The sequence below is a fragment of the Cyprinodon variegatus genome, unplaced genomic scaffold, assembly GCF_000732505.1.
Source record: "Cyprinodon variegatus isolate N-32 unplaced genomic scaffold, C_variegatus-1.0 Scaffold101, whole genome shotgun sequence".
NCBI classification, from domain to species: domain Eukaryota; kingdom Metazoa; phylum Chordata; class Actinopteri; order Cyprinodontiformes; family Cyprinodontidae; genus Cyprinodon; species Cyprinodon variegatus.
In genome coordinates, this window is record NW_015150554.1 from 894,356 (window position 1) to 921,155 (window position 26,800).

The window sequence follows — 26,800 nt, forward strand, 5'->3', positions numbered from 1 at the left end:
ATGAGCTTATGTTAGTTGTATTACTCACACTTCTGCTTTTCTTTGTTCAGAGAAACAGGTCTGGTGCTGCTCCCTGCTGGTATGTTTGGTGAAAAGCCTCCATCTGAGTCAGTAAAAAAGATCCATTTATAAGCTGTTTTCGTAAACCACTGCATGCATACAAGCACAGCCATCACTGTACAACTCAATTGTAAAATAATGAGAATACGTGATCTAAATAATAGCATTTACTTCTTTTCATGCCAATTACATAAAAGAGAAAACAAGTCACTCAAGTTAAATGCATCCTTCTAGATTCTGCAGACCTCATCAATCACTGGAAGGTGAAGGTAGGTTCTGGTCGTAAAAATAAGTCCGCATTTTAAGGACATTCTGAGCAGCAGTGCTCTCTACAAAGTGTGCATGGGTTAGGTTGTGAAAACTGTTAGACAGATCCCTATTCTCTAATATCACTAAGCAGATAATGATATATGAACAATTAGGGACTAATGAACCAAAACTCTTTCTGTATCTGTATCTAGAACTGAAGACATTCATGTCATACTAGCTAACTAACTATACTTTGTAACAATGGTCGGTAACTAATGTCACTGGTTATCGACACAATTAATGAAATCATGACTGAAGACATTGGCCTCAGCCTGCAGCTTCTTTACTGAGAGAAGAGAAAGCCATTCCACTGCGTTTCCATATGCGCAAAGTTGATCTTGCAGGATTTTAATCTAAAACTAAAATAAATCTCTGCTTAAATACAGAGAGCAGTCTTTTCTCTGCTTTAAATTGCTCTCCTGTGTCATTAGTTTAAGCTGATCACGTTATGTCAGAACTACACAAGCTCCATGCACTTCACTCACTGTTCTAAAGTAGTTTGAGTGCACTAAGAAAATGTTAGTGCTTTGAATCATTTAAGATTTAATTTGTTTATATTAAAAAATGCATGCATTAGAAAAGCTTGTATTTGTTTTATTTGCTGATTTGTGTGCTATTGTTTCAGGATTTCTCTTTTATTAAAATAGTCGGTAAATTTTGTGTGTGTTCTCTCTTTTTATTTGAAAAAAGGTACCAAAAAGTATTGAAAAAGATGTTGGTACTGGTACTGACACCAAAATGTGTATGTGGTCTTACATCTTTCGTGTTACATTTCTTGGATCTGACACGTGGGGACAGAGAGACCAAATGAAAGAACTCTAAATTGAAAATACTTGCCCTGAAATGCAAAACGGCAAAACTGCCAATGATGTGGTGCAATGGGGACATGAAAGTATGTGTCCCTCAAGTCAACCAAGGTGAACCAGCCGCCTGGGGAGATTGTCTGAAGCACATCCCTTATGCTCAACATGTGGAAGGGGGACGTCTTCAAGAAAACATTCACACTAATCAGGTCCAAAATCAGGCGGAGTCAGAGAGTCTTTTTTGGGAATAAAAAATACCTTGAGCAAACTCCCCCTGGAACCCGNCACCCTTGGCAAACACAACCTTTAAGGAGAAAAAGGGAAGGAATGTGATGTAAAACTATTTTAAAACACACAGGAGAATAAGAAAAATAATGAGCTTGTGTTAGTTGTATTACTCACACTTCTGCTTTTCTTTGTTCAGAGAAACAGGTCTGGTGCTGCTCCCTGCTGGTATGTTTGGTGAAAAGCCTCCATCTGAGTCAGTAAAAAAGATCCATTTATAAGCTGTTTTCATAAACCACTGCATGCATACAAGCACAGCCATCACTGTACAACTCAATTGTAAAATAATGAGAATACGTGATCTAAATGATAGCATTTACTTCTTTTCATGCCAATTACATAAAAGAGAAAACAAGTCACTCAAGTTAAATGCATCCTTCTAGATTCTGCAGACCTCATCAATCACTGGAAGGTGAAGGTAGGTTCTGGTCGTAAAAATAAGTCCGCATTTTAAGGACATTCTGAGCAGCAGTGCTCTCTACAAAGTGTGCATGGGTTAGGTTGTGAAAACTGTTAGACAGATCCCTATTCTCTAATATCACTAAGCAGATAATGATATATGAACAATTAGGGACTAATGAACCAAAACTCTTTCTGTATCTGTATGTAGAACTGAAGACATTCATGTCATACTAGCTAACTAACTATACTTTGTAACAATGATCGGTAACTAATGTCACTGGTTATCGACACAATTAATGAAATCATGACTGAAGACATTGGCCTCAGCCTGCAGCTTCTTTACTGAGAGAAGAGAAAGCCATTCCACTGCGTTTCCATATGCGCAAAGTTGATCTTGCAGGATTTTAATCTGAAACTAAAATAAATCTCTGCTTAAATACAGAGAGCAGTCTTTTCTCTGCTTTAAATTGCTCTCCTGTGTCATTAGTTTAAGCTGATCACGTTATGTCAGAACTACACAAGCTCCATGCACTTCACTCACTGTTCTAAAGTAGTTTGAGTGCACTAAGAAAATGTTAGTGCTTTGAATCATTTAAGATTTAATTTGTTTATATTAAAAAATGCATGCATTAGAAAAGCTTGTATTTGTTTTATTTGCTGATTTGTGTGCTATTGTTTCAGGATTTCTCTTTTATTAAAATAGTCGGTAAATTTTGTGTGTGTTCTCTCTTTTTATTTGAAAAAAGGTACCAAAAAGTATTGAAAAAGATGTTGGTACTGGTACTGACACCAAAATGTGTATGTGGTCTTACATCTTTCATGTTACATTTCTTGGATCTGACACGTGGGGACAGAGAGACCAAATGAAAGAACTCTAAATTGAAAATACTTGCCCTGAAATGCAAAACGGCAAAACTGCCAATGATGTGGTGCAATGGGGACATGAAAGTATGTGTCCCTCAAGTCAACCAAGGTGAACCAGCCGCCTGGGGAGATTGTCTGAAGCACATCCCTTATGCTCAACATGTGGAAGGGGGACGTCTTCAAGAAAACATTCAGACCTATCAGGTCCAAAATCAGCCGGAGTCAGAGAGTCTTTTTTGGGAATAAAAAATACCTTGAGCAAACTCCCCCTGGAACCCGCAGGGGGTCGACAGGCAATATAGCACCCTTGGCCAGCAAGGCATCTATGTCTTGGCTCAGAGTCTGAGCCTTTATCTCGTCATGAATCACCTTCATCCTTACTCGACCAGGAACATGAAGGCGGCGGCGGAACTGTTGGGTGTAACCCGGGTAAGTGTAGACACCAACCATAGATCGGGAACGAGAGAGGCCCAGCAACTGAGCTGGTCCGGGGTAAAGTGTCCCACCGTCAGCTCACCATCAACAACTCTTTTATCACCCAAAAAAACAAAAACTTAGGGTTGTGTTTGACTGTGGGGCCACATTACAGGTGACTCCCTTAAACTCCCTGCTGCTACAAGGTCCTGATCTTACGAATCAACTAGACCATTTCCTGATCAGACTCCGAAAATAATATCCCTCCCTCACAAAACGCATGCTTGTAGCAACAGTGGAGAGGAAATCTCCCTCTTAACAGAAAGAATCCTCCAGCAGAACTCGGCTTAGAGCAAGCGGCCATCATGTGAGGCCGACTGGGGTTCAAATAGATAGTGGACAGTGGATCAGTATTCTATCCCTCATATATACTGTAGGTAGCTGTAGTCAACCTGACTGATTATTAACTTTTAATAAAGCCTAACCTTGGAAAAATCTCGGCTGCTGTCCGGTCTAGGAATTACGGGTGTCTGTGGGTGAATTGAGCTGCAGGTAGTGGGTAGATTGCTGTGAGGTTAGGAGAAACCAGTGATTAATTTTAAGGGGGGGAATAACACATGAATTACACACGCACAAACACACACAGAATCTAGGGCAAGTATTGTAAATCAGCCACAAACGCCACATTGCTGAGCCCTGAAAAAGCTGTGCTCTTTTCTTATGACTAAAGTTGCTTATAATTTTTTTTTCTAGTGCATTATGAAAAATAAGAAAGTATGTCTCTCAGTGGTGCAAATTAGTTTAAAACAAGCTTGTTTTCATTAAGTAAATAGTAAAAGTAAGTAAAGTCACTCACAGTGGATGGTGTATCCAGAAAATTTTTTTCAGACTTCAGTAAGTTATCAAATACAGTGCTGTTAAAAAAAAAAAATATTGAGATCCTAAAACAAATGTTGAGATGATTAGAACATTTTTCTTATTTTGAGTTAAATAAATTTAAAAAAATCATCCGAACCAATATTGCCGTATTTAATAAATCTAATGACAGTTCATTTACTCAGCTGTGAATTATCAGGTTTTTTTTACTCAGTGAATTACTTCCAGACCTGCCGAGTCTGGAAATCTTCCAACTAGGACTTGCCTGACAGCACGAAGTAGGCTCCTAAATGGCAAACATCAACAGATTAAGCCCTGACCTAAAGAAACTTAAGAACACATAAGTAGCAAAGTCATGGACATCAATCATAGTCATCATTGTTCATAATCATTTAAGAAGCTGTTTCTGCGTAGAACATCAAAGGCCTTTTTCCATTAGTTATCCGCTAATGAAACAGTTTGTTTAATTCTGGGGCCTCTGACTAGTGGATCTGGGCATCGGACCCCTATGAGCAAAGGACAGACCCAGGAAATTTAAAACAAACTAAAAAAACATGCTGAGTCTTAAACCAATATGATGACAGGGAGTTTTCTTAGAGCCTCTATTAACAAAAAGTCTCATTTTAGATCACAGATGAGAAAAAAATGCATTAGGTTAAAGATCTTGGCAATAAAATAAATACATTATCTAGATTGAGGAGGGAGCCAAACATGCTTTATTATTTGTATTTACGTCTTTCTAGCAGACGTCATGTAAGGTTCCACCTGAGCGATAGGTCAGCTAAACTTTACATGAACCTAGAGGAACACTTGGTAGTTCCTAACTCTGAGTGCAGCATTTAGACTCCATTAATAATTCGCTCCATTATTAATTCGGCTGAAGCAAAATGTCTCTGATCAGAGCTTCAGCTGTGAGAAGCAAAATTTCAGCCTTTGAAAAATTAAAGAAAACGAGATCTTTGAGTTAAAAATTCTGGTTTCTTTTAGTCCTTAGGTGTGAGTGTGTGTGCATGGTTGTACATCTTCCTATGTCTCTGTGTTGCCCTGCGACAGACTGGCAACCTGTCCAGGGTGCACCTGCCTCTCACCCTTAGACTGACGGGGAAAGGCACCAAACCACCGCAAACCTGACAGAATAAGCAGGCAAAGGTGGATGAATGCGTGGTTTCTTTTGATATAAACATCTTTTAAGTCTGAATAACTGTAGTTCTGAACCTTTTAATCACACAGTAGCCAATATTTTTTAATAAAACCAGAAACATTTAATTTCAATAACCAAACAAACTTTATTGATCTTTTAAAACACAACCACTATTGAGCTTCTTTAAATATAAACTGGCTGAATTATATTAAAAATATTTTGTATCAAAAAAATAATCTGAAACCTCCGACTAAAAAAAACATTTGTTAATTCATTCATTAAAACAGAACACATAAGTTTACTTTTTTCCTGTCAAAGAAAGTCACCTTGTGCTGAAAATAATTCGTCCTGTGAGCAGACGTGCTGCTCGGGGTCTAAACTAAGAGTAAATGATACATTAGAAATAAGCAGCTAAAATCATAACATTCAGCCTTTCAATATATTAAGTAAAGATTTCTTTAAATGTTATTATTATTTAGGAAGGAAGCAAATGCTGGCAAAGAAATGGAAAAAAAAAATAAAATAAAATGTGCTTTTGTTTCTGTCTTCTTGGCTGAATTAACTTAAAGAAAATGTACTTTTGTTTCTGTCTTCTTGGCTGAATTAACCTGAGCTCAGTTGTTTTATAAACTGTCTGTTTTATCTTCTGCTCTGCTCAGGTGGTAGGCAGCGCATCCTGGGTACATCCATCCAAAGACTTCTTTTCTCCCTTTTTTGGCCGACGTCTTCCTCTGCTTTTGGTTCGTTTTTGGGGCGCTTCCTTCTCATTGGGTTGTTTATTTTCTGCTGAGTCATCAGCAGAGGCTTCGGCGTCCTGTGCTGCGGTATTAATCTCCGCCTTCTCCTGCTTTATGTTCGTCAGTGGTCTGTTCTCCACAGCGAGCCCGCTGATAGGACTTTTGTCTGGCTTGTCGATGCCTTCATTGCTTCTTTTGGCGACCTTCTTGAGATCATGGATGTAGTTCTTCCTCTCGATGCAGTGACCTCTGCTGCTATTGAAGAGCTCCAGAGCCGCTTCAGGATCAACCCCGTCCACATCGATCAGGTATCTGCAAATCAGGTATCCCGTACGGTTCAGGCCGTGAGTGCAGTGGACTCCGATTAACTTGTTGTTGTTTTGGTTCTCATTCAGGAACTGCTTCACCGCCCGCTTAAAGCCGAGGATGGTAGCATCAGAGGGAACTCTGTGACCCTCGGTGAAGATCTTGATGTAGGAGCAGGACTGTGGGACGTCTTCCACCGAGTAGTACCTCGTGGTAAAGGTGAGATCCACGATCAGACCCAGCTCTTGGTTTTGCCGTTCCACGGAGTCCAAGAGGTCCCACAGACTAAAAGACTGAGAATCTGGAACTTGACAATTCAAGGATGGTTTTAAAGGAACCTTGAAGGCAATAAATCTAGTTCCTGGTATCCTCCGCCCTACAGGGCAGTAGTCCAGCCACCGATCAGGTATGCCCTTTTTGTGATTCTTCTTTTTCTTCTGTTGAGCCATATAGGCTGCTTCGAGGTGTCAGTTGATTCTTGAAGCGGCGCTAAAACACAGAACAGAAAGTGGCATAAGAACCCAAAAGCAGCAATTTCAGCATTAACCAACAGCCAAAGCTTCCCCCACCATATTCATGACTCTTAAACATGAATAGTGAATAGTCTGAATTAAGTTGTAAGAGATAAGTTATAAAACTTATTATTTAAAGGATTTATAGCAGGATTATTAAACAGGATTATTGCACATGGATATTTATATATATATATAGTCATGCATTATGTGTCAGATATAGAGAAACAGGTTATTGCACAGGGTATCAAATAGAAATTTAATCGATCAATAAATCTCTTTCACTTTTGACACTTTTGTCTCCTAGTAATGGAGAAAAAACTATTTGCTTGTGTTGGATGCAGCCAAAAAGAAGATCAAAATCCTCCAATGATCAATAATTTCTAACAACAAATGTAAACAAAAAACATTTTTTCAGAACGTAAACACAAATCATTGCAAATATAGTAATATCAAATCCAGTGAAATGAAACCAGCTGGACACAACCTGTCTGACATTGACAATAAATAAACACCAGGATGAGATCAAACACCAGTTTAATCTAACTCACCTGAGGAAGAATAACATTTTTATCAACAAAACAGTCTGTTGGAATGTGTATTTCCCGCTTTCATTTATTATTATCATTATTATTATCAATATTTATAACTCACAAAAGTTATTATTATTATTGTTGTTATTATTAGGACAATAAAAACCCTGTAATTGTCCTTATAGTGTCCATATTTGCATTAACTAAAACGTCAATCATTTGCCGAACTTAGCAGAAGATAATAATAAAAAAGAAACAAAAATAAATCAGATATTTAAATGTATTTAACTCGTCACATGATTGGGTTTAAGCATTATTAGGTTTTTCTATGGGAGTTTGGTAAATGTGTCCAACTCGCCGAAGCAACGAGGCATCAAACATGGCGTTTAAATAATTGACGAATAGCAATGTAATATATTAAAATGTTGTGATATACTCACTTAATTTCGCTTTGTTTTGGAAGGTAGCCTAAACTGAGTAGCCAGCAATTCAACCACACGTTTCCGCTTTTCCCCGGAAATGACGTTAACTCTGTCCCGGAAGTTCATCCTTCTGTTTACATTTTGCTCTTTGGTTCAGCTGGAAATCTTCTTAAAAAAATGTCAAAAAGGCGGCTAGTGAGCAACAGCCTGAAGGTCTCCATAGAGCAGCAGCTGGCGGCATTAGCCTCCGGGATCTTGGGGCTGCTGGAGGAGCGCCGCCAGGCGGAGGTGGAGGAGCTGCGGGGGCTGCTGATGGAGCGGGTCGCAGCGGCCGTGGAGCTGATCCTCTCCGCCTTTGAAGTGAACAAAGCGGCCGAGGGCGGGAGAGGAGGCCGTGGAGAGGAGCGACAAGGTCCGTAAGCTCACACGGTGTGCTGTAATTGTGGCTGCGTGTGTTTATATCTACCAGCTGTGCTCAATTAGAAAATGGAAACTTTCTTTGCAAAGCAGCTTGGATCAAGTCAAATGGAGAGCCACCGTTTCTATTTGATTTGGGTCTTCAACAGGGGGTCCGCGACCCCTAGGGGGCCCACAGAGGTACTGCATGGGGGTCGCAAAAGTTTTGCTGATTAGATTTTTTTTTTATATTATCCCCCTTCCAATTATTTCCACTAATTGAAATGTTAGTCACCTGGGCTCTCTTGAAGTCTTTCAATCAGATGGGCATGGATTGGTGCAACTGAAGACAATGTTGGAGTTTCTCTCATTTCATGACAACAGCTGCATCTTTCATGGGCTTCATAGCTGTAACTATTTTTTCTGCAGCTGCATGACTGACTTAATTACTTTGTTTTCTACAAGACATTTGAGCTTTGATGAGCTCCGATAGCTCAATGTGAAAAACAGCTTTTACCAGTCTGTTCCTCTGCTTAGTTTTGATGTGGGTCACAGCTCAAGGCGAACTCAAACATATAAGAAAAATGTACTCTTTGGTTGATAAAAGCTTGATTCATTTTTCAGTTGGGGTCTCATTAAGAAAAGCAGCCCTATTTCTTTTAACTACCTAAAACATTTAATATTTTGGATGTACCCCTTGCAATGCACTCACAGACCACTAGGGGTAGAAGTACCACGGGTTGGGAATCACTGCTTTAGGGAAAAATCAATAATAGGAGCTTAAAGATAGATATATCAGGCAGTCAAAATCTGCAGTATATTGTAAAATAATTTTTTGCTCACACTCCATTCCTTATCTTGGTTTATTATTTTAGATTACACAAGAAATTGAGGGGAAAAAAAATTTCTGAAAAAGGCATTTAAAATCGTCACCACTGACTAAATGCAAAAGGTTTCGTGCACTTTATGACGGGTAGTATTATCATTGTTTGTTTTTTGTTTGTGTTTTTGCAGAATTGCATCTCTCTGTTGGAGTTAGGGGTCAATCTTTTGGCATCTCAGGGGAGGAGAAGCTGCCAGGTTCCACTTCCAGTCTGCAGATTGCCTCCAAGATTGACCAGCAAGCAACTTCTCCAGACAATGACACAGCAGAGGAGGAGGGGGGCGATGCCATCGCAGCGGATGAAACATCTCACAGCTGCAGGGTCTGCAGCAAATCCTTCGACACAAAAGGCTTTTTGATCAAACATGTGGAGAAACACACAATGGAAGACGAGCGTCGATGCGGCGTGTGTGCGGAAACCTTGGAGTCCAGTGACGAGCTAAAGCAGCATCTTCAAACTCACCGCACCACCTGCAAGGTCTGTGACATCTGTGATAAGAAGTTCCCGACAATCCGAGCAAAGGAGACGCACATGAGGCAGCACACTGGTGAGAAATCATATACCTGTCACCTCTGTGACAAAGGCTTCAGTCAGAAGGAAATCATGGTGACTCACCTGCAAAGTCATATGGAAGAAAAGTCCTCTGAAGATCCAGTTCACAAGGTTCCATTAGAGCAAGACACGATGGCCAGCAGTGAACAGATGGCATTCAGCTGCAAAGACTGTGGAAGAGGCTTCCTAACAAGGTCGGAGCTGAGGCGGCATGCTCAAAACCACAACCAGCGAACCGAGAGGAGCAAACGCAGAAAACCAAGTCTGACTCCTACACACTGCTGCAAAGTCTGTGGAAATGCATTTCACAATAAAGGGAACCTACTGCGGCACACTGAGACACATCTGAACCACCCAGACTTCCTTTGTGGCGTCTGTGGAGAGCGGGCCGAGTCCTCAGAGAGCCTGCAGCTCCACATCCAGGATCACAGAGAAATAAAGAAGGTCTGCGAGATTTGTGGAGACAACTTTAGGGACATGGAGATCCACATGAGGACACACACTGGTCAAAAGCCATTCAGGTGCAAAGACTGCTGCAAGGATTTCCCAAGGAAAAGCTCTTTGGAGCGACACCTGAAGCTGCACGCGGGCGAGAGGCCGTACATCTGCGAGTTCTGTGGGAAGACTTTTATCGAAAACACCGTTCTTAAGAGACACATCAAGAGCCACACGGGGGGGAAGCCCAGAATTTATCCCTGTGAAATCTGCGGCAAGAAGTTCACCATGAGCCAACATTTGGACGTTCACAAGAGGATCCACACGGGGGAGAAGCCTTTCCCCTGTAAGGTCTGTGGCAAGACGTTCAGGCAGATCGGCAACCTGGACTCCCACATGAGGATCCACACGGGCGAGAAGCCGTTCATATGCAGCCTCTGCGGAAAAACCTTTCGGCAGAAGATCTCGCTGGAGACACACGAGCGGTTCCACAAGAAGGAAAAGGCGTTTGACTGCCAGGTCTGCGAAAAGGGCTTTGTGCAGAAGATCGACCTGAAGAGGCACATGCTGACACACACCGGTGAGAAACCCTTTAGGTGCCAGGTGTGTGGAAAGGGCTACCAGGAAAAACGCTCACTGGAGTCCCACAAGAAGGTCCACGCAGGAGAACGAGCTGCCAAGAACCCAGCTGTGACAGAACCAAAGCAGCAACCAGAGGAGGAGGTCCAACCCCAGTTGCTTCTGCTGTGAGCTGCATGATGAGACAGGTGGACAGTCACACCAGGCTGACAGGAAGTTTATCTGGGGAAAAAATGTACAAAACTGCAGTCCTGATCTCAAATAGCAGCCTGCTTCCTGTGCTTTCTAAAATGGCCAATTTGCTCCACTTCAAGCACTTCAGTCAATTAAAGCAGCTAGATTGAATCTTTTCACCTACTTCAGCATCTAATTGCTGCTTCTAAAGAAATGCAAAGCTTTCAAAACGGTTTATAATAATTTATTTCTTAAAAAAAGTTCAGAAAATGTTTCTGACCTAAAACTGGGAAGTTTAGAAAAGCTTCAGCATTAATCCCTCTGATTCCATTTTCTTACAGTAACAGAAACATTTTATAGCTTTTTAATTCTTGCTTTATTGAAATATTTAGCTTTCAGACGGTTGCTAACCATCTAAAAGGTTTCCTGTGCTTTCGCTGCTCTGGCTTAATTACAACCCAAGCAGCCATTTGTCACATAAAATAATAAGTGTAATAAGTTTTGCCTGAGTGAAAATGTACTTTATCAAACTACTACAATTAAAAAAACTTTCTAAGATGAGGTTGCAATACAGAAAACCTGAAAAATACAATACCTTATATGGCAAATGTTCAGGAGTCATGCTATCAAACAATTTGTGTGACTTTGATTCAGATATTCGTAAACCACAATGCCATCAGATAAGAACAAATCAGCAAACAGGGGAGCAGATATTTAAAAAATAATATAAAGCAGGACATTGTCTGGTTTTAATACCTAAATGTGCAGCAAAAAGTGAGGTTAGACAAGATGTAGCTGCTGTAGGGAAATTGTGGCCTAGTGGATGGGGCTTAGCGCTTGGAATCCAGAGGTTCTAAGTTCAAGCCCCACTCCCACAGACTACTACACTGGGTCCCTGAGCAAGACCCTTTATTCACTCGTGTAAAGTCGGGCCCCACTTGGTAGAATTCGGAAATGCAACAGTTGGAACAGCCGCTTCCCTACAACTTTAACCCCACACTGCTCACAGGGCACCGCACAATGGCTGCCCACTGCTCCAAGGGGATGGGTTAAACCCAGAATTCATTTCGTTGCTTTTTACTTGTGACAGTTGAAAGTTTAATTCTGTTCTTTAAGAAAATGAAAGAATGTTTTATCAGTAATCTCCTCCCATGGAAAGCTTTTTATATTTTCTACAGGAGCGTTAGTAACTTGATCTTTTAGGGACAGTTTATAGGAGTTTCTCTCTGGTAGCATTTCAGTGCTCTTAGAGGCCACGCTGAGCCCAGACACTGAACACATCATGAAGTCAGACTGTTTCTGAAGCAGTTGTTGGAGGCAGTTAGCGGATAAAGACTTAATAATAGGCCATCAGCTCCAAAAACAGAAAAAATTATAATTTGGCTCTAGGTAGATCATCTTCACCATGGCTAAACTGTTGTCAGAGCTGTATTTGTGTCATGGAAACGATCTTTTTAAATTCTTGTATTTATTCAAATTTGCGGAATTCATGTTTCTAAAGTAACTTTAGGACCTAAACATGGAGTATGGCCCTCCTGTAGATCTGTCTTTCAACGGCTTATTCACGGTCACAGGTAATTTCTCGTTACTGTTTTCATTCAAGGAACTTTGCTGCATTAATGATTTTGTGTGCTTATATATACTGTATATTGCAAAGCTTAGCAATGAGTTTATCGGCAAAAAGATGATAAAAAAAAAAAACTTCCTGGATATTTGGACTGACTGGTTGTTGTTTAGAAGCGACGTGGAGGGACCCCCGCCCGGGCCTGCGTCCTTTAAGGACCGACTCGCACAACAAGTACCGGACTCGGGCTCTACGTCTCAACTACAACAACATCAAGGACCTGAGTGACCTTGAATTCACGCTGAACCACTTCCTGGTAGAGCCATCCATGCTGGGCTGGCTCGACTTGTCCTTCAACAAAATGACCGGAATCGATGATGTAAGACTCGGTTTCAGTTAATGCTTTTTCATTATTTGCTCATTTGCTAAGCAGGATTAACATTTTACGGATTCAATCACTGTTCCTCTTTTGACTCGACTTGTTTCTTACCTGTCTTTGCAACATTCAATCTGTTTTCATTTTAAATAAGCAACTTACTGTCGAATTCTAAGCCTGATGTACTGTTTTATTTATTTCTTCATCTTTAAATAATATTTGCAGTTGACACGAGTGTCTGTATGTGCATTTCAGGTTTTATGTCAGTTGAATGAACTGCGTATTTTGTATCTTCATGGCAACAACATCCGTTACCTGAATGAAGTGAACAAGCTGAGCAAGCTGACTCATCTGCACAATCTGACACTGCATGGCAATGCTATTGATAAACACAAGGGCTACAGGTGATTTGCTTTAACCGTCAACCATTTTAATTCTATTTGAATGTATAATTATGGTTATAACACAATTAATACCCATTTAACAACAGTGGTGTTTCAGATACAAACTCTGGTGAAGGTTTAGGGGGGTTTAATGTCTCCGTAGTTCCAGCAAAGTAAAACCCCTGGTCTATCTTGGTCGAGCGATTTGACAAGAAAGTCATGAGTTACCAAGAAAGAGAGGCAAGGTGGCAAACAAGAATGCATCCATGGGCAGGCTATATCTTAGTTTTACTATATACAATAAAGCTAAGATATAATCCTACCACCTGGTCAAAGTAGCTTTACAGCAATCTTTAAATTTGCCAGCATGTTTCGTCAGAGGAATGGTTATACCACCATTCTGATGTGGCCCAGCCAGAATCCTGCTTGATAGTTAGGAAACTTTCTGGCCTCAATAATTTGGAGTTGATTAAGAAATTAATAGATAATATAAATTATCCAGATACAAACAGTTAACAGGTGTAGAAAGGCTGAACATGAAAGTAAAAGTCTGAACTTTTTGTGTCCAGGGTCTGTGGGGTCTGCAGAGACGTTAGCCGACCTCAGACCTGTACAGATAGAAGAAAGGTCATCTCTGATGGTCCTCTCTGAAAACCTGATTTTTGTAGTTCACTTTTCAACCAAGTTGGAATACGTATTTCATAATTTAGCATCCTCAAATTTGCCAAACTGAGTAGGTATCAGATGCTTATTTTATTATGCTTCTTTTATTTTATGTAAACTAACATATTGGAGAAATTATTACAATAAAAAGTAGTTGTATCTCAGAATTATTGATAAAAAAAAATCTTTAAAAAAAAAAGCAACTAATGTCTACCAATGTGCACATTTTACTGTTTTTGAGGAACCATGTTGTTTCGGTGTTGCCTCACCTGAAGAGGTTGGACTTCAGCGCTGTGACCAAGCAGGAGAGGGTGTTGGCCAAAGATTGGTCTACGAGCCTCAAGCTGTACAAAAAACACAAGAGCAACGCACAGACAGATGACTAAACACTCAACGAGGCAGTCCTGAAACAGTGTTTCCGCAATAAATCCATCATAAACACTTAAAAAAAAATTACAGGCCATTCCAGATTTTATTTTATATCTTAAAAAGATGAATCCCATCCATCATTTTAATATTTCCTTTCAGTGACTCTATCACCTTATCCAACCTCCTATTAGATCTTTGGTCCATCCTCACAAAAAGTGCACCTTAATATGAATATCTTATAAAGTGCAAACAAAAAAAAGCACTATGGTTGGTGAGAGAAGATTCTGCATCAAAAGGTTCCACCAGGTCTGCAACCTGCGGCTCTAGAACCGCTAGTGGCTCTTTGGACCTTCTTTGATAGACTAGAAACAATAAAGAACAAAGTCATGTTTTTAGATACAGATAGAACAATAAATGCATATATAGTCTATCAGGTTTACATGTATGTGGTTTTCAATATCCACCAGGAGAGAAAGAAATGCATGCATCTTTCTTCAATATATTTTTCTGGAATCTGAAGTTTGAAATAGAACTGTTTTTTTATAGCAATGACAACTAATTCATTGAATTATTAATCAATTTAAAATATGTTGTCTCTTTTCAAAAGGTCTATATTAGGAAAGCTTCCCTCCAATTTCTCTTTCAGTGACTCAAACACTCTTACGTATGGAAGCCCGTTTCCACCACTCTGTAAAAAAAAAAAAAAAAAATTATCTCATAATAATATAGTATCTCATTATATAGAGTTACTATCTCATTATAATGAGATACTATATATGAGTTACTATCTCATTATAATGAGATACTATATATGAGTTACTATCTTATAATTAGACACTATCTCATGATAATGAGATAGTAACTCAATATAATGAGATAGTAACTCATTATATTGAGTTACTATCTCATTATAATGAGATAATTTTTATTTTTTAATAGAGTGGCGGAAACGGTCTTCCATACTAGGCAACACGGACCTTCAACTCCCTACACAAATGTTCTATAAGGTTGATGTCTGGGGACTGGCTAGGCCACTGCAGGTTGTTGAAATGCTTTTGTGTGTGTATAATTTTTCAAATATATACTGGACTCTTCCGGTCCAGCAGGGGTCGCTGTTTCACTCCTATGCTTTGAATTTATTAAACGGAAGCGTTTTCCATAGGATTGTGTTTACATGTTCCGAGGTTCTCTGTGGTTTCTGCGGCTCCGAGAACTCAGACTGCGGCGCAATGAGCTCCTTCCAGCTGCTGCGGATGTCGGTACACGAGCGAATCAGCGCCGCCGCTGAAGACGTCCTGCAGCAGCTAGAACACGGGAAGGAAGCGGCTAAACTCCGGACACAGAGAGCCCTGTTAACCGCCCGGCTAACAGCTGCGGCGGAGGAAATCTTCGTTCTGTTTAAGGAAACTTTGGCCGAATACGAGCAGAGACTGCGGCGGTCTGAGGAGGAGATCTGCCGCCAGAGGAAGCAGCTGGACATTCTGCTGAAACCTGAAGTCAGACTGAACAGATCTGAGCAATCACAGCTTTTTAAAGGCGCTGCGACACCTGCAGCCTGCGGTTACCTATCCAGTTCCGGTCAACTTCACAATAAAAGCCCGTCAGATCAAAGTGAAGAAGAGGAGACTGAAAACAGAGGTAGGAACAACATGGATTAATTAAATTATACCTATAATCATGTATATATATATATATATACATACACACACACATTCTGCTAAAAAAAATTAAAGGAACACTTTGAAAACACATCAGATCTCAATGGGGGGAAAAAAATCATGCTGTTTATTTATACTGATATGGACTGGGGGATGTGTTAGGAACCAAAGGATGCCACATCATTTGATGGAAATGAAAATTATCAACCTACAGAGGGCTGAATTCAAAGACACCCAAAAAATTACAGTGAAAAAATTATGCAGCAGGCTAGTCCCTTTTGCTGAAACTTCATTGCAGCAACTCAAAATGGTATTCAGTAATTTGTATGGCCCCCACGTGCCTGTATGCATGCCTGACAATGTCGGGGAATGCTCTTAATGAGATGACTGATGGCTTCCTCAGGTCCTAGATCTGGACCAGGGCATCACTGAGCTCCTGGACAGTCTGAGGTGCAACCTGGCGGTGTCAGATGGATCGAAACATTTTATTTCTTTTTATTTATTTTACCTTTATTTTACCAGGAAGTTCCTTAAGATAAAATCTCTTTTTCGAGGGAGACCTGGCCATAAACATAATATCCCAGAGGTGTTCTATTGGATTTAGGTTAGGCGAGCGTGGGGGCCAAACAATGATATCAATTCCTTCATCCTCCAGGAACTGCCTGCATACTCTGCATTGTCGTGCACCAGGAGGAACCCAGGACTCACTGCACCATCATAGGGTCTGACAATGGGTGCGGGGAATTCATCCTGACACCTAATGGCAGTCAGGGTGCCGTTGTCTAGCCGGTATAGGTCTGTTCGTCCCTCCATTGATATGCCTCCCCAGACCATCAGTGACCAACCACCAAACCGGTCATGCTGAACGATGTTACAGGCAGCATAACGTTCTCCATGGCTTCTCCAGACCCTTTCACGTCTGTCACACGTGCTCAGGGTGAACCTGCTCTCATCTATGAATAGCACAGGGTGATCGAGCTCCACGGTGCCGGGCAGTTCGCACAGGGCCTACTAGAGGATGTCGGGCCCTCAGGTCACCCTGGTGAAGTCTGTTTCTGATGTTTGGTCAGAGACATTAACACCAGTGGCCTGCTGGAGGTCATTTTGTAGGGCTCTGGCAGTGCTCCTCCTGCTCCTCCTTGCACAAAGGAGCAGATACCAGTCCTGCTGATGGGTTGTAGTCCTTCTGCGGCCCTGTCCAGCTCTCCTGGAGTAACTGCCTGTCTCCTGAAATCTCCTATGTGCTCTTGAGATTGTGCTGGGAGACACAGCAAAACTTCTGGCAATGGCACGTATTGATGTGCCATCCTGTAGGGGATGGACTACCCCGTTTCATGCTTTAACCTGAGTTATTACTTTGAATGTGCTGGGAGACACAGCAAAACTTCTGGCAATGGCACGTATTGATGTGCCATCCTGTAGGGGATGGACTACCCCGTTTCATGCTTTAACCTGAGTTATTACTTTGAAGTTGCTGGCCCCTCAGCATTTTTATCTCAATTGTTAGAACTACGTGGGAAACTGCCCAGAACTGAAAATATATATATATTTTCCGAAGATTCCTCGGAGGAGAGCCGCGCCGGGGCCTACACAGCTGGTACTCCTGCGGGTGTGAGCGGCTGAGATGATAAAAAAAAAAAAGTTGGTTGTGTTATCAGACTTCGTTTTCACTGGTTCCCGACACATTTTACAGATGACTGTGGTTTGTTTTTGGTCCGACTTGCCATGACCGAAATACTGCCAAACTGCCGAACTACAAAAACCCTTCTTTGAAACAATTTCCTCCGCCTCTCCTTGCTGCACAGCTTCATGTGCTCTGTGTTGTGGTTTGGGAGGGCGGCGCTTGGTGACGGCGTGCCTGGGTCCGCGATTGTGATTGGTTGGGAGGAAGCAGTGACTAGCATAAACCTACATGCTAGGCTACAATGAGAAGGAAGGAAAACCGCGTTTCTTTTTTATCGAACTTTTATCGACCCTCTTTTTTTCTATTGCGCCACACGTCTATCGATCGATATATCGTTATTGAATTATCGCCCAGCCCTAAATTAACTTGATGCTATACTCTGATTACAAAGTGTTCCTTTAATTTTTTTGAGTATGTATATATATATATATATATATATATATATATATACGGTATATATATATATATATATATATACGGTATATATATGTATATACGGTATATATATGTGCGTGTGTGTGTGTGTGTATGAATGTGTGTATGATTAATAAATCTAAATACATTTCTATCATTGAAAATATCTCCACCTTGGGTTATTTTTCATATATCTTTACACAGTGGTAGATTCATATTTCAATGCTGAAGTGAGTGTTCCTATTATTTTAAATACCTGTTTAGAAAATGTGTATGATGGGGAGGTCAGTCTTCAAAACTGTTTGTTCCTTTGATCTTTAAAGTCTGATCACATGTGTGACTTTTTTCTTTTCAGACCTTCTAAAAATCGTGACCTTAGATGACTCAGACCTTCCACCTCAGTTCAACCCACCAAACCTAAGTCGTTTTGAGTCCGATCATAACATCAGCGACGCTTCCTGCCCGTCATCACCACGCTCTTCTTCCCCATCCTACCACGAGCCAGCCTCTGAGACCACCGATGAGGACGACGACTGGATGGACAGTCTGCCTCTCCGATCCGAAGGCAGAAGGAAAAGAGGAAGGCCCTTTGGGTCAGGTGGGAAAAAGAAGAGAGGTCAGCATTTCGGATCTGTTGGGAGACAAGAAAGAAGTCAGCCTGTAGGAGCTGTTGAGAAAAAGAAGCGAGGTCGGCCTCTTGGATCTCTTGGGAAAAAAAAGAGAGAGCTTTTGGGTCTTGAACCTGTAGGGGAAGTGAAGAAACGAAAGAGGGCACCTCCTACAGAGAGTTTCAGCTGTTACGTCTGCGGGCGTCTTTGTCCTGGAAAAGGCTTCCTTCTGCAGCACGCTCTCAGGGTGTGTAGCAGCAACCCGGAGTGCCGCTGCGGCTTCTGTGGAGAGCTTTCAGATTCTGCTGACAGTCTGATGGCTCACCTGCAGGCTCACCAGCAGAACACCAAAACATGCTCCATCTGTGGGAAAACATTCACCTCCATCAGGGCGCAGGAGTTGCACTTCCGCATCCACACTGGAGAAAAGCCACACGCATGCCCCAAATGTGACAAAATGTTCAGACAGAAGACTAACCTGGTGTCTCACATGCTGGTCCACGCTGCAGAAAAGCCTTTCAAATGTAAGAAGTGCCCCCGGGCCTTCTGCCACTTGACATCCTTGGAGCGCCACATGGAGGAGCACAATGAAGAGCTGATCATCTCCTGCAGCCTTTGCAATCAGGCGTTTAGCAAGCGGAAAGATCTGCGTAAACACATGGCGACCACTCATGGGGACATTATTCCTAAAACCAATAAAGGTCGCACTTCAGTGGTGTCCAACTGCAAAGTGTGTGGGCAGGCTTTTGACCGGAAGATTCTGTTAGTCAGACACGCAGGGACTCATGGGCAGGACCCCAACTGCTGCTGCGGGGTTTGTGGAAGCCAGTTTGACTCTATCGACAGCCTCAACACTCACCTGCGCTTCCATCGGGTCGCTGCCAGAACCTGTGAAACCTGCGGGAAATCCTTCCCAGGTCGATCAGCGCTGTTGATGCACTTAAGAATCCACACAGGAGAGAAACCCTTCACCTGCAGCTTCTGCGAAAAGGCCTTCAACCAGATTGGCAACTTAAAAATGCACATGAGGATCCATACAGGCGAGCGGGCCTTTTCATGCAGCATCTGCGGAAAGGGCTTCACCCAGAAAAACAGCCTGGACACCCACATCCGCTTCCACAACAAGGAGAGGCGTTTCCTGTGCCAGGTGTGCGGGAAAGGCTTCATGCAGGATGTGGACCTGAAGAGACACATCCTTATCCACACGGGAGAGAGGCCGTACGTATGCAGGATCTGTGGGAAGAGCTTCCAGGCCAGGCGGTCGCTCAACGGTCACATCAAAGTGCATGAAGCCAGCGGTAATGTGGACTACGCAGAGGAAGAGAGGGTGGAGAGTTATTTTCCTGAGAACTTCCAGCTTTAGACCAGGACCTTTTCTGCATTTAGGGATGTTCTTTCCAAACTGTTTCCAGAACTGCTGAAAAAATAGTTGGATTAGGAAAAGACCTGCTCTGCTTTTTGTTCAGATGCAGATGGTCTATAAGGATACAGCAGTCAGGTTTCTCCTTGGATCCATAGTTCTGTTTTTCTTTGTTTTCTGATCTGCTGATCTGAACGCTTGACTGATTAATTTAGTTTTTCTAAGTGCAAACTTAAAAAATGGAAAAAATGTCAGTTCCATAATAGGGTGAGAAGTTTTTGGCTCTGAAAATGAAGGAATTACCAGATCATCAACGGTTGTGCATCAAAGAGTCTTTACCTGTATCACTCAGAGCCGATCTGGGGAAGTCTGCCAACTGATCTGTACACCTCTAGAATCAAGCAGAAAGGCTTTCCTTAAAAATGACTAAAGATAAGGCATCCTGATGATTAAAATCCATCTTTTTTGTGGTGATTAATGTTAAATAGAGATTTGCTGAATCCTGAATAAACGCCACCTGAAATACCAAGGTATGTTAGATATTTTAGGGGACATATTTAGAGTTCTCATCATAGTAATTCCACCTAAATTCCCCATAGAGTTTGTGATAATAATAAATAAACCTCCATTTGACCTGAGATGTAGACCATGCACCCACTCAGACAGTTGGTTCAAAGTAATTTTAATAATCTGCTCACAGTAAGGAAACGTTTAACAGTGTGGACATGTGCATGTCATAAAATCTCGCCCTCAATGCCTTTAAATCATAAACTAAATATGTCTGCATTCATACAAAAGCAGAAGTAAGAGCCAACTGCAATGAAAATAAAACAAAAGAAGTATTTACCTCCCTGCATATCAGCTGAAGTGCGATTAACAATAGTATAGAATGTGTTCAATCATAGTCGTACGCGTCAACTGGGGTCTGCTAAGATCTATTACTGGTTTGTCTCTGTGATGGTATCAGTTTAAAAATTTTGCTCTATCTTCTGGATGTTTTTGTTTTTACACTACAAACATTTTCTCTCCTTTGGATTGTTTTTATTTCTGGGAGAGTCTCCACACTTCACTACACCTATGTTTACAACGAATCCAGTGGAGAGCAAATAAAATGATTGTTAGTCGTTGAAAAGAAATTTGAAAAAAAGATTATTTTTTCACATAATTATAAACACTGTTTTTATTTGTTTTGTTTTGGCTTTTAATTTTATTTTAAAGGCGCTGATCAAAGATCATCATATTTATCTGTGGTTATAAGACACTAAAACAGGCTAATGAAACTTCTGATGCTGGTTCTAATATAGCTAAAACATATTTGTTTCCATTGAAATATATATTTTTTTTCTTTTCCAACAATTGCTAGACTGAGCATTGAAGCGTCGTCACTGATGTTTATGGATGATGTTTGTTCTCTGTCACCCATACGGGCCCGTCCGCATCACCTTCTTTTAATCATTATGTACATTATGGGTCACAAGTTAGCCTGGTTTTACTGAACAGAAGCCGTCAACTGTTTGTTTTTCCATATCTTTGCATGCAGACATGCATTTCTGTTTTATAGGCTTTACCAGTTCAGCAGCATGTTCTTCTGAATTGGATTAAACTAAAAGAGTGATGTTTTGTGACACTACGGGAGGTTGTAATATGTCAATTGTATGATGAGCTTTTGTCTTTTTCTGTTTTATTGGCCTCTGTAATCTGTCTGGGATTCTTTGTGAGATGGACAGACGTGCCCAGTTCATAATTGTGAATCAGATTTCTTGTGTTTTAGTAAAAGTTTATTTCATTGTGAGAAATAGTGTTTGTTTTTTTTTCTTTTACAGATAGTTTCCATTATTTTTGGGCTTCCAAAATGTGAGACTTGAAATCTATGTGTGTTTCTCTCCAGAATTAGAGACAAAACCCGTTTTCAAGTTGTTGTTTTTTTACACAAATCTGTCGTAATGAAGACAAAGTATGAGAAAAACAGTTATTTAAAAAAATAAATAGATTATAGAGAAATACCAAGAAATTAGCTGCTACCTAAAAGCCAACCATTGTCATCTTCATCCCCCTGATCGCTGGTGCTGTTAACACACTGCAAAAAATATAAATCTAAGTAAGTCAGTTCTTAAGTGCATTTTTTTTCTTGAAAGGAGTAGGTAAGTGAGACATTTTGCAAATGGATTAAGGCAATTTCCATTTAAAATAAGAAAAAACAACAGCAGTGTCTTATTTCAAGTGCATAATGTCTGGTTTGAATGCTTAGAGGACTAATAAGAAACTAATGAGTTGTTAACCGATACTTACTGGGGCGTACGCAGCCCATCATTATTATGTGACTGCTGCTGAATGATTAGGGAGACACAAAGTCATTTGGGAACTAATTTGTAGTTACTAAGAAAATAAAGAGTTACTAAACAGAAATTAAAGTATAGTTAATAACAAAACCAAAGAGAAACTAGTCAGGAACTAAAGGATAGTTAACCAGTACTTATTTAGAGACTACTGGTTCATTACCCCAAGATTAGATTATAAATACTCAGCGTTGGTTCTAAATAAACCCTAAACCTTTGAAGTCAGAGCTGACGAAACAATACTTTACTTAGTATCAAATTATTGCCTTGCTATTATGTTGCTTAATTTTCTGAGTCAAGCAACATTTCATGTATTTACTAGGACCAAATAATGACCTGCTCAGTAGCTGACCATTTTCTGAGGCTTATCTACCCTAGAGTAAAGTGAAACATCATATGAAATAGTTACTGTGGGAGTATTCATTACTTAATAACTAGCTGACCATTAACTAATATTTTAGTGTACTCATAAGTAAAGTGAAACTACCCATTAGTTCTGGATTAATTAGTCTGTGTTTCCTAGGTAACTGAGCAGTAGTCCCATAATGGGCTGGCTGTTCCCCAGTAAGTTTATTATTCGTCCTCTGGTAGTTAATCATATTTTGCGACCTCCTTGTAAAGTTGAAACAGCTGAAGCATTTCATTTTTTCAAAGAAGGTGGAAGACATCTATGAGGTGTAAATACTAAAAGCGCTATTTTTATTTTACTATTGTGAATGTTTAGTGGAAATGACCCACTGAAATCGTTGGGCGTGTTTAGCGACCTCCTTCCTGCAGGGGGCGCTCCTCCTTTCTGTGACCTGCGATCAGGCCTTTGATGAACTGGACTGATTTAGAAACAACAACTACTATTTTCCTTCCTGCAGCCCCGGGAGAACGGGACTCAGTCCCGGGATGAATCTATCAGTGTTTCCTCAGAGCTTCGGACTCCGGTCTCTGACCGACTCACTGTCTGAGCTCCTTTCTAAAGTCAGTGAAGACATTTTGGAAGCGCTGGAGATTCGAGGCGGTGAAGCCAGCTCGGTTCGGGGCTTGGTGGAGCTGCTGCGGCCGCTTCTTGCGGACGGAATGGCAGCAGCTGTGCAGCGGATTGTCATCCTGCTGGAGGGCGAGGTGGAGGTTTACCGGCTGCAGCTGGAGCGGCAGAACCGGCTGCTAGAGGCCGTCCTAAGCCCGGTGGTCCGACTGAAACAGATCGGTGAGCTGCATCACAGGGAGGTTGTTGCTAGGCAACCAGAGGCCAATCAAAACTAAGCTTCTTTTTACGAGTTTTATCCATAAGAAAAAAAAATTATAAATCTGTTAATATGCTCTGTCTAGAACTCATGTGGAAAAAGTTTAAGTTTCACCCGGTTTCATTCTGTAATAAAATCTTTTTTGTGGAACCTTCTGCTATTAATCTATTAATTGAGAAAATAATGAACAGATTGCATTATGGGATAAAAGTCCATAAATGGACGCACTTACCTGCTGTTAAGGAGATGTTTACCACCCTAGATTTATTGTAGAAATAGAATGAATAGATCCGCCCCTATGGATTGACCAAATTTTCACAGATACTCTGATCTATTTTCTTTAGTATCAGGGTTGGTACAGGTATTAATATTGAAGCAGTGCATCTCTAGTTTATAAGTGTGTTGCATATTGATCAGAAAAAAATGTTACATATTTCTGACATTTTGTCAAACTGTCTGAAACTGTGTTACATTAAAGGTTATGATAGACTTTAACTTTCTAAATCAGAAGCAACAAAAATTATTTAAGTTAGACTTTTGATAATTAAAGTCAATTTAGAGTCATTATACACATTATATATTGTAAGAAATTTAGTAAAAATGTCCAGGTGTCTTACAATTCCCATAAATTGAAGATTATATAATGATATTTAACTATTAAAAAAAAATTCTAAAATCAAAAACGGAATACAATTATTTGAAATTATTCTAGAATCCTTTAAAGACATTTTTACATTTCGATAAATCAAATTTTGGTCAACAATGAGTTAATATTGTTCCTTAACCAAATTAAAAATAACATGATATTTTTAAGACAAACACCTGGTTATGTCACTATGGTAACCTGAACTGAGCTTACCAACCTGCTCAGCAACATACTCTATATCTAAGCTTAAAACTTGTATATTCCTGCATATCTATAAGCCAAATGGTGCCATCAGAAGCTGTTTGTGAAAAATTTGAAATATAATGTGTTGTGTTGATTTGAAGGTAAATGTTCCTCTTTAATTCAAAGTATATTCAGTAATGTAAAAATGAATAAAAGTTCTATATATATTGATATAAAACTGAACTAATATTCTTTAAAATTGTGTTTTATTGCATAACAATTCTGTTTGACTTATTTAATTTGGTATTTAATTACAATTCTACAATTTGAGTTGTTTTTTGTTTTTTTTAATGCTCCGCATATCTGGTGCTTGAACAAACTAGAGTAGTGATTTCTAATGTCAAATGGTGGGAGAACAAAACTCCCAGGTATTTATTAGAAGCACTGGAACTGATGTGGACTGGCTGTGTCCTGTTTCATTGTTTCCTGACACCCAGTGGCAGCAAACAGCGTCTATATCTCCTTGCACTTTGCTCAGGCCTAGACTAATGTAGCCTAGACCACCTGGGATCCTCTCACTGAGAAGTTCTGAGTGACCTGTGTCACTGTAAGTCGCAGAAGAATTGGTTTGCCATTAATCCTCCAACAAGATTTCTGTTTAAACCACCATTTTTATTTGTTTATTAAATTTGGAGAGGGTGGGAGCCATATGTCACACACTGAGCTGCAAGAATATTGAGGTGTTTCAGCTGCAGTTTCCGTTCTATATTTTCACCATAAACCGTTAATAAAGATGATTATAAAACAGGATTAATAAGCTAAATGCATTTGACACCAGATATTTAGTGTTTGCTATTCAATTTACCTTATTTATATAGTTCACAACACCTGTCATCTTAAGGCGTTTTACAGAGACAACTCTCTCAGTCTCACAAAAACTTTTTAACATAACGTTTTAATTAACATGGTTACCAAAAATACAGAGTAATAGATTTTTTTTTTTCAAATTTTCTTTTTTTAACATTTGAATAAGATTACGATGACTTTTAAACATTTGGGAGAGCTTTGGTGATGTTTTCAGAGCTTTGTCAGCTTCTAAAAAGTCAATTTACAGCTTATAAGTTAATTAGAGACACACCCATGGAAATATCAGAGAGAGAATCGTTTGGCTAAAACAATTTATTTCATCCATAGGTTCAGTTTCCAGATGCCTGATATCTATGATAATCTGTTAAGTAATGATATGTGTCTAAACACCGTTGAAATGTCTGGCCTTTATACCATTCAGGAAGGAAACCGGGTCTCTGTCCCAGATGTGAAATGTGAGGCAAAGCTGGAAGAAAAGCAAAACGCCTCCATATCCTTCATTCTCCACAGTGTAACAAGTCCTGCACTGATGATTGCTAAAAGTCCACTCAGAAAGGAAGAAGCATTACTCTGTAAGGCAAAAACATAGGTTGCAACTTTTTTCAGAGACATTTTATGTAGTCTGCTGAGACCATGGTTACATTTGGAGGAAAAAATGGGTCTTCTTTCAGCTAAGGACACCACCCTAATGTGGAACAAACACATTAGGGTGCTGAAATTTAGGTTGGAAACAATTTACTAATGCAGTGCCACAGTTTAGGTAAAAAAAACTCAAACTCTATATACCACAAACCTGACTCTGTATCAGCAGCTTGTAAAGCAATGCTCAAAACCTGAAGCTTCAGTGAGAGGAAAAACTGTTGGTTGGATTTTTCATACATTGCAGAAAGATATCTGATTTCATCTGTTTATTTTTCATCTCATCATTTACAATTTCTGAGAAATCTGTTAGCCTGCTGCTTCGACAAGGCTAAAAATATGCCCAGATCAAATGATAGCATCATTACTTTATTTGATTCTGAGTAGCAGTGATTTAAACATGAACCAAAACTAGACTTAGACTGTACAAAGTAACCAAGAATAAAGCTTTATGCCACAACTAAAATGGACTTATTTGCACATCTGAAATTCTTCTGCAGCATTCCTCTCTTGTCCTGATTGTGATAAAAAACATTTTTATTACTGATGCCTGGCTGATACCAATTTCCTGTTTTCTTCGAGGTCTAAGTCCAAGAGTCCTATTATCTTTCCAGGAACTATAAACACACACTGTAGACTTTATTCTAAAGCACCAAATAAAGAAAACCAGCATTAAACAAACAAAAACAAAAAGAGTTTCATTCTGAAACCAACAGAAAGTAAAAAGGAACGTAAAGATAATCATGTTTTATGATTCCATAACCCAAACTGGCTTTCTTTAAACTAAGTTGTAACTTTTAGGTCTCGTCATTCGGATTTCTGTTTGGACTTTAACTGGGTCATTCTAGCCTATAAATATTATTTCGTCTAATCAGGATTTTTCTTTCTTTCAACCATAAATTTCTTCACACCCAGCTTTCATAAAGGGCTTTTATTTCACCTAAGCTGTGGATCTCTGCAGCTCCTCCAGTGTTACCATCGGACCCTTCACCACTTATATTCTCCTCTCACCAGTCATATTCTATACTTTATTGCAGACACAGGAAAGGTCCAATTTGGTTAAAAAGAAAAACAACAACAAAAACAAGATGTAAAAATATAAAAAGACTTTAATTTGGATTCTCTCCAACT

General features: G+C 40.1%; 2 protein-coding genes and 1 pseudogene across 2 annotated transcripts in view; 2 read left to right on the top strand and 1 right to left on the bottom strand.

Moving 5' to 3' along the window:
* Window positions 1-5,337: 5,337 nt before the first annotated feature.
* Window positions 5,338-7,805, bottom strand: LOC107084495 (annotated as a pseudogene).
* LOC107084489 (gastrula zinc finger protein XlCGF57.1-like) lies at window positions 7,758-11,634 on the top strand. The gene is made up of 2 exons (XM_015374376.1): window positions 7,758-8,076; window positions 9,075-11,634. Exons 1-2 carry the CDS (start codon window positions 7,842-7,844, stop codon window positions 10,679-10,681), a joined length of 1,842 nt encoding a protein of 613 aa, XP_015229862.1. The 5' UTR covers window positions 7,758-7,841; the 3' UTR covers window positions 10,682-11,634.
* A 44-nt stretch (window positions 11,635-11,678) lies between these two features.
* The window catches only part of LOC107084477 (zinc finger protein 91-like), a 19,478-nt gene continuing 4,356 nt past the window's right edge, over window positions 11,679-26,800 (top strand). Inside the window, exons 1-6 of the mRNA XM_015374361.1 lie at window positions 11,679-12,627; window positions 12,880-13,028; window positions 15,202-15,677; window positions 18,151-19,763; window positions 19,870-19,901; window positions 22,936-23,297. Of these exons, the coding sequence (XP_015229847.1) occupies window positions 12,577-12,627; window positions 12,880-13,028; window positions 15,202-15,677; window positions 18,151-19,763; window positions 19,870-19,901; window positions 22,936-23,297 (2,683 nt within the window). The 5' untranslated portion in view covers window positions 11,679-12,576. The remainder of the gene's footprint in view (window positions 12,628-12,879; window positions 13,029-15,201; window positions 15,678-18,150; window positions 19,764-19,869; window positions 19,902-22,935; window positions 23,298-26,800) is intronic.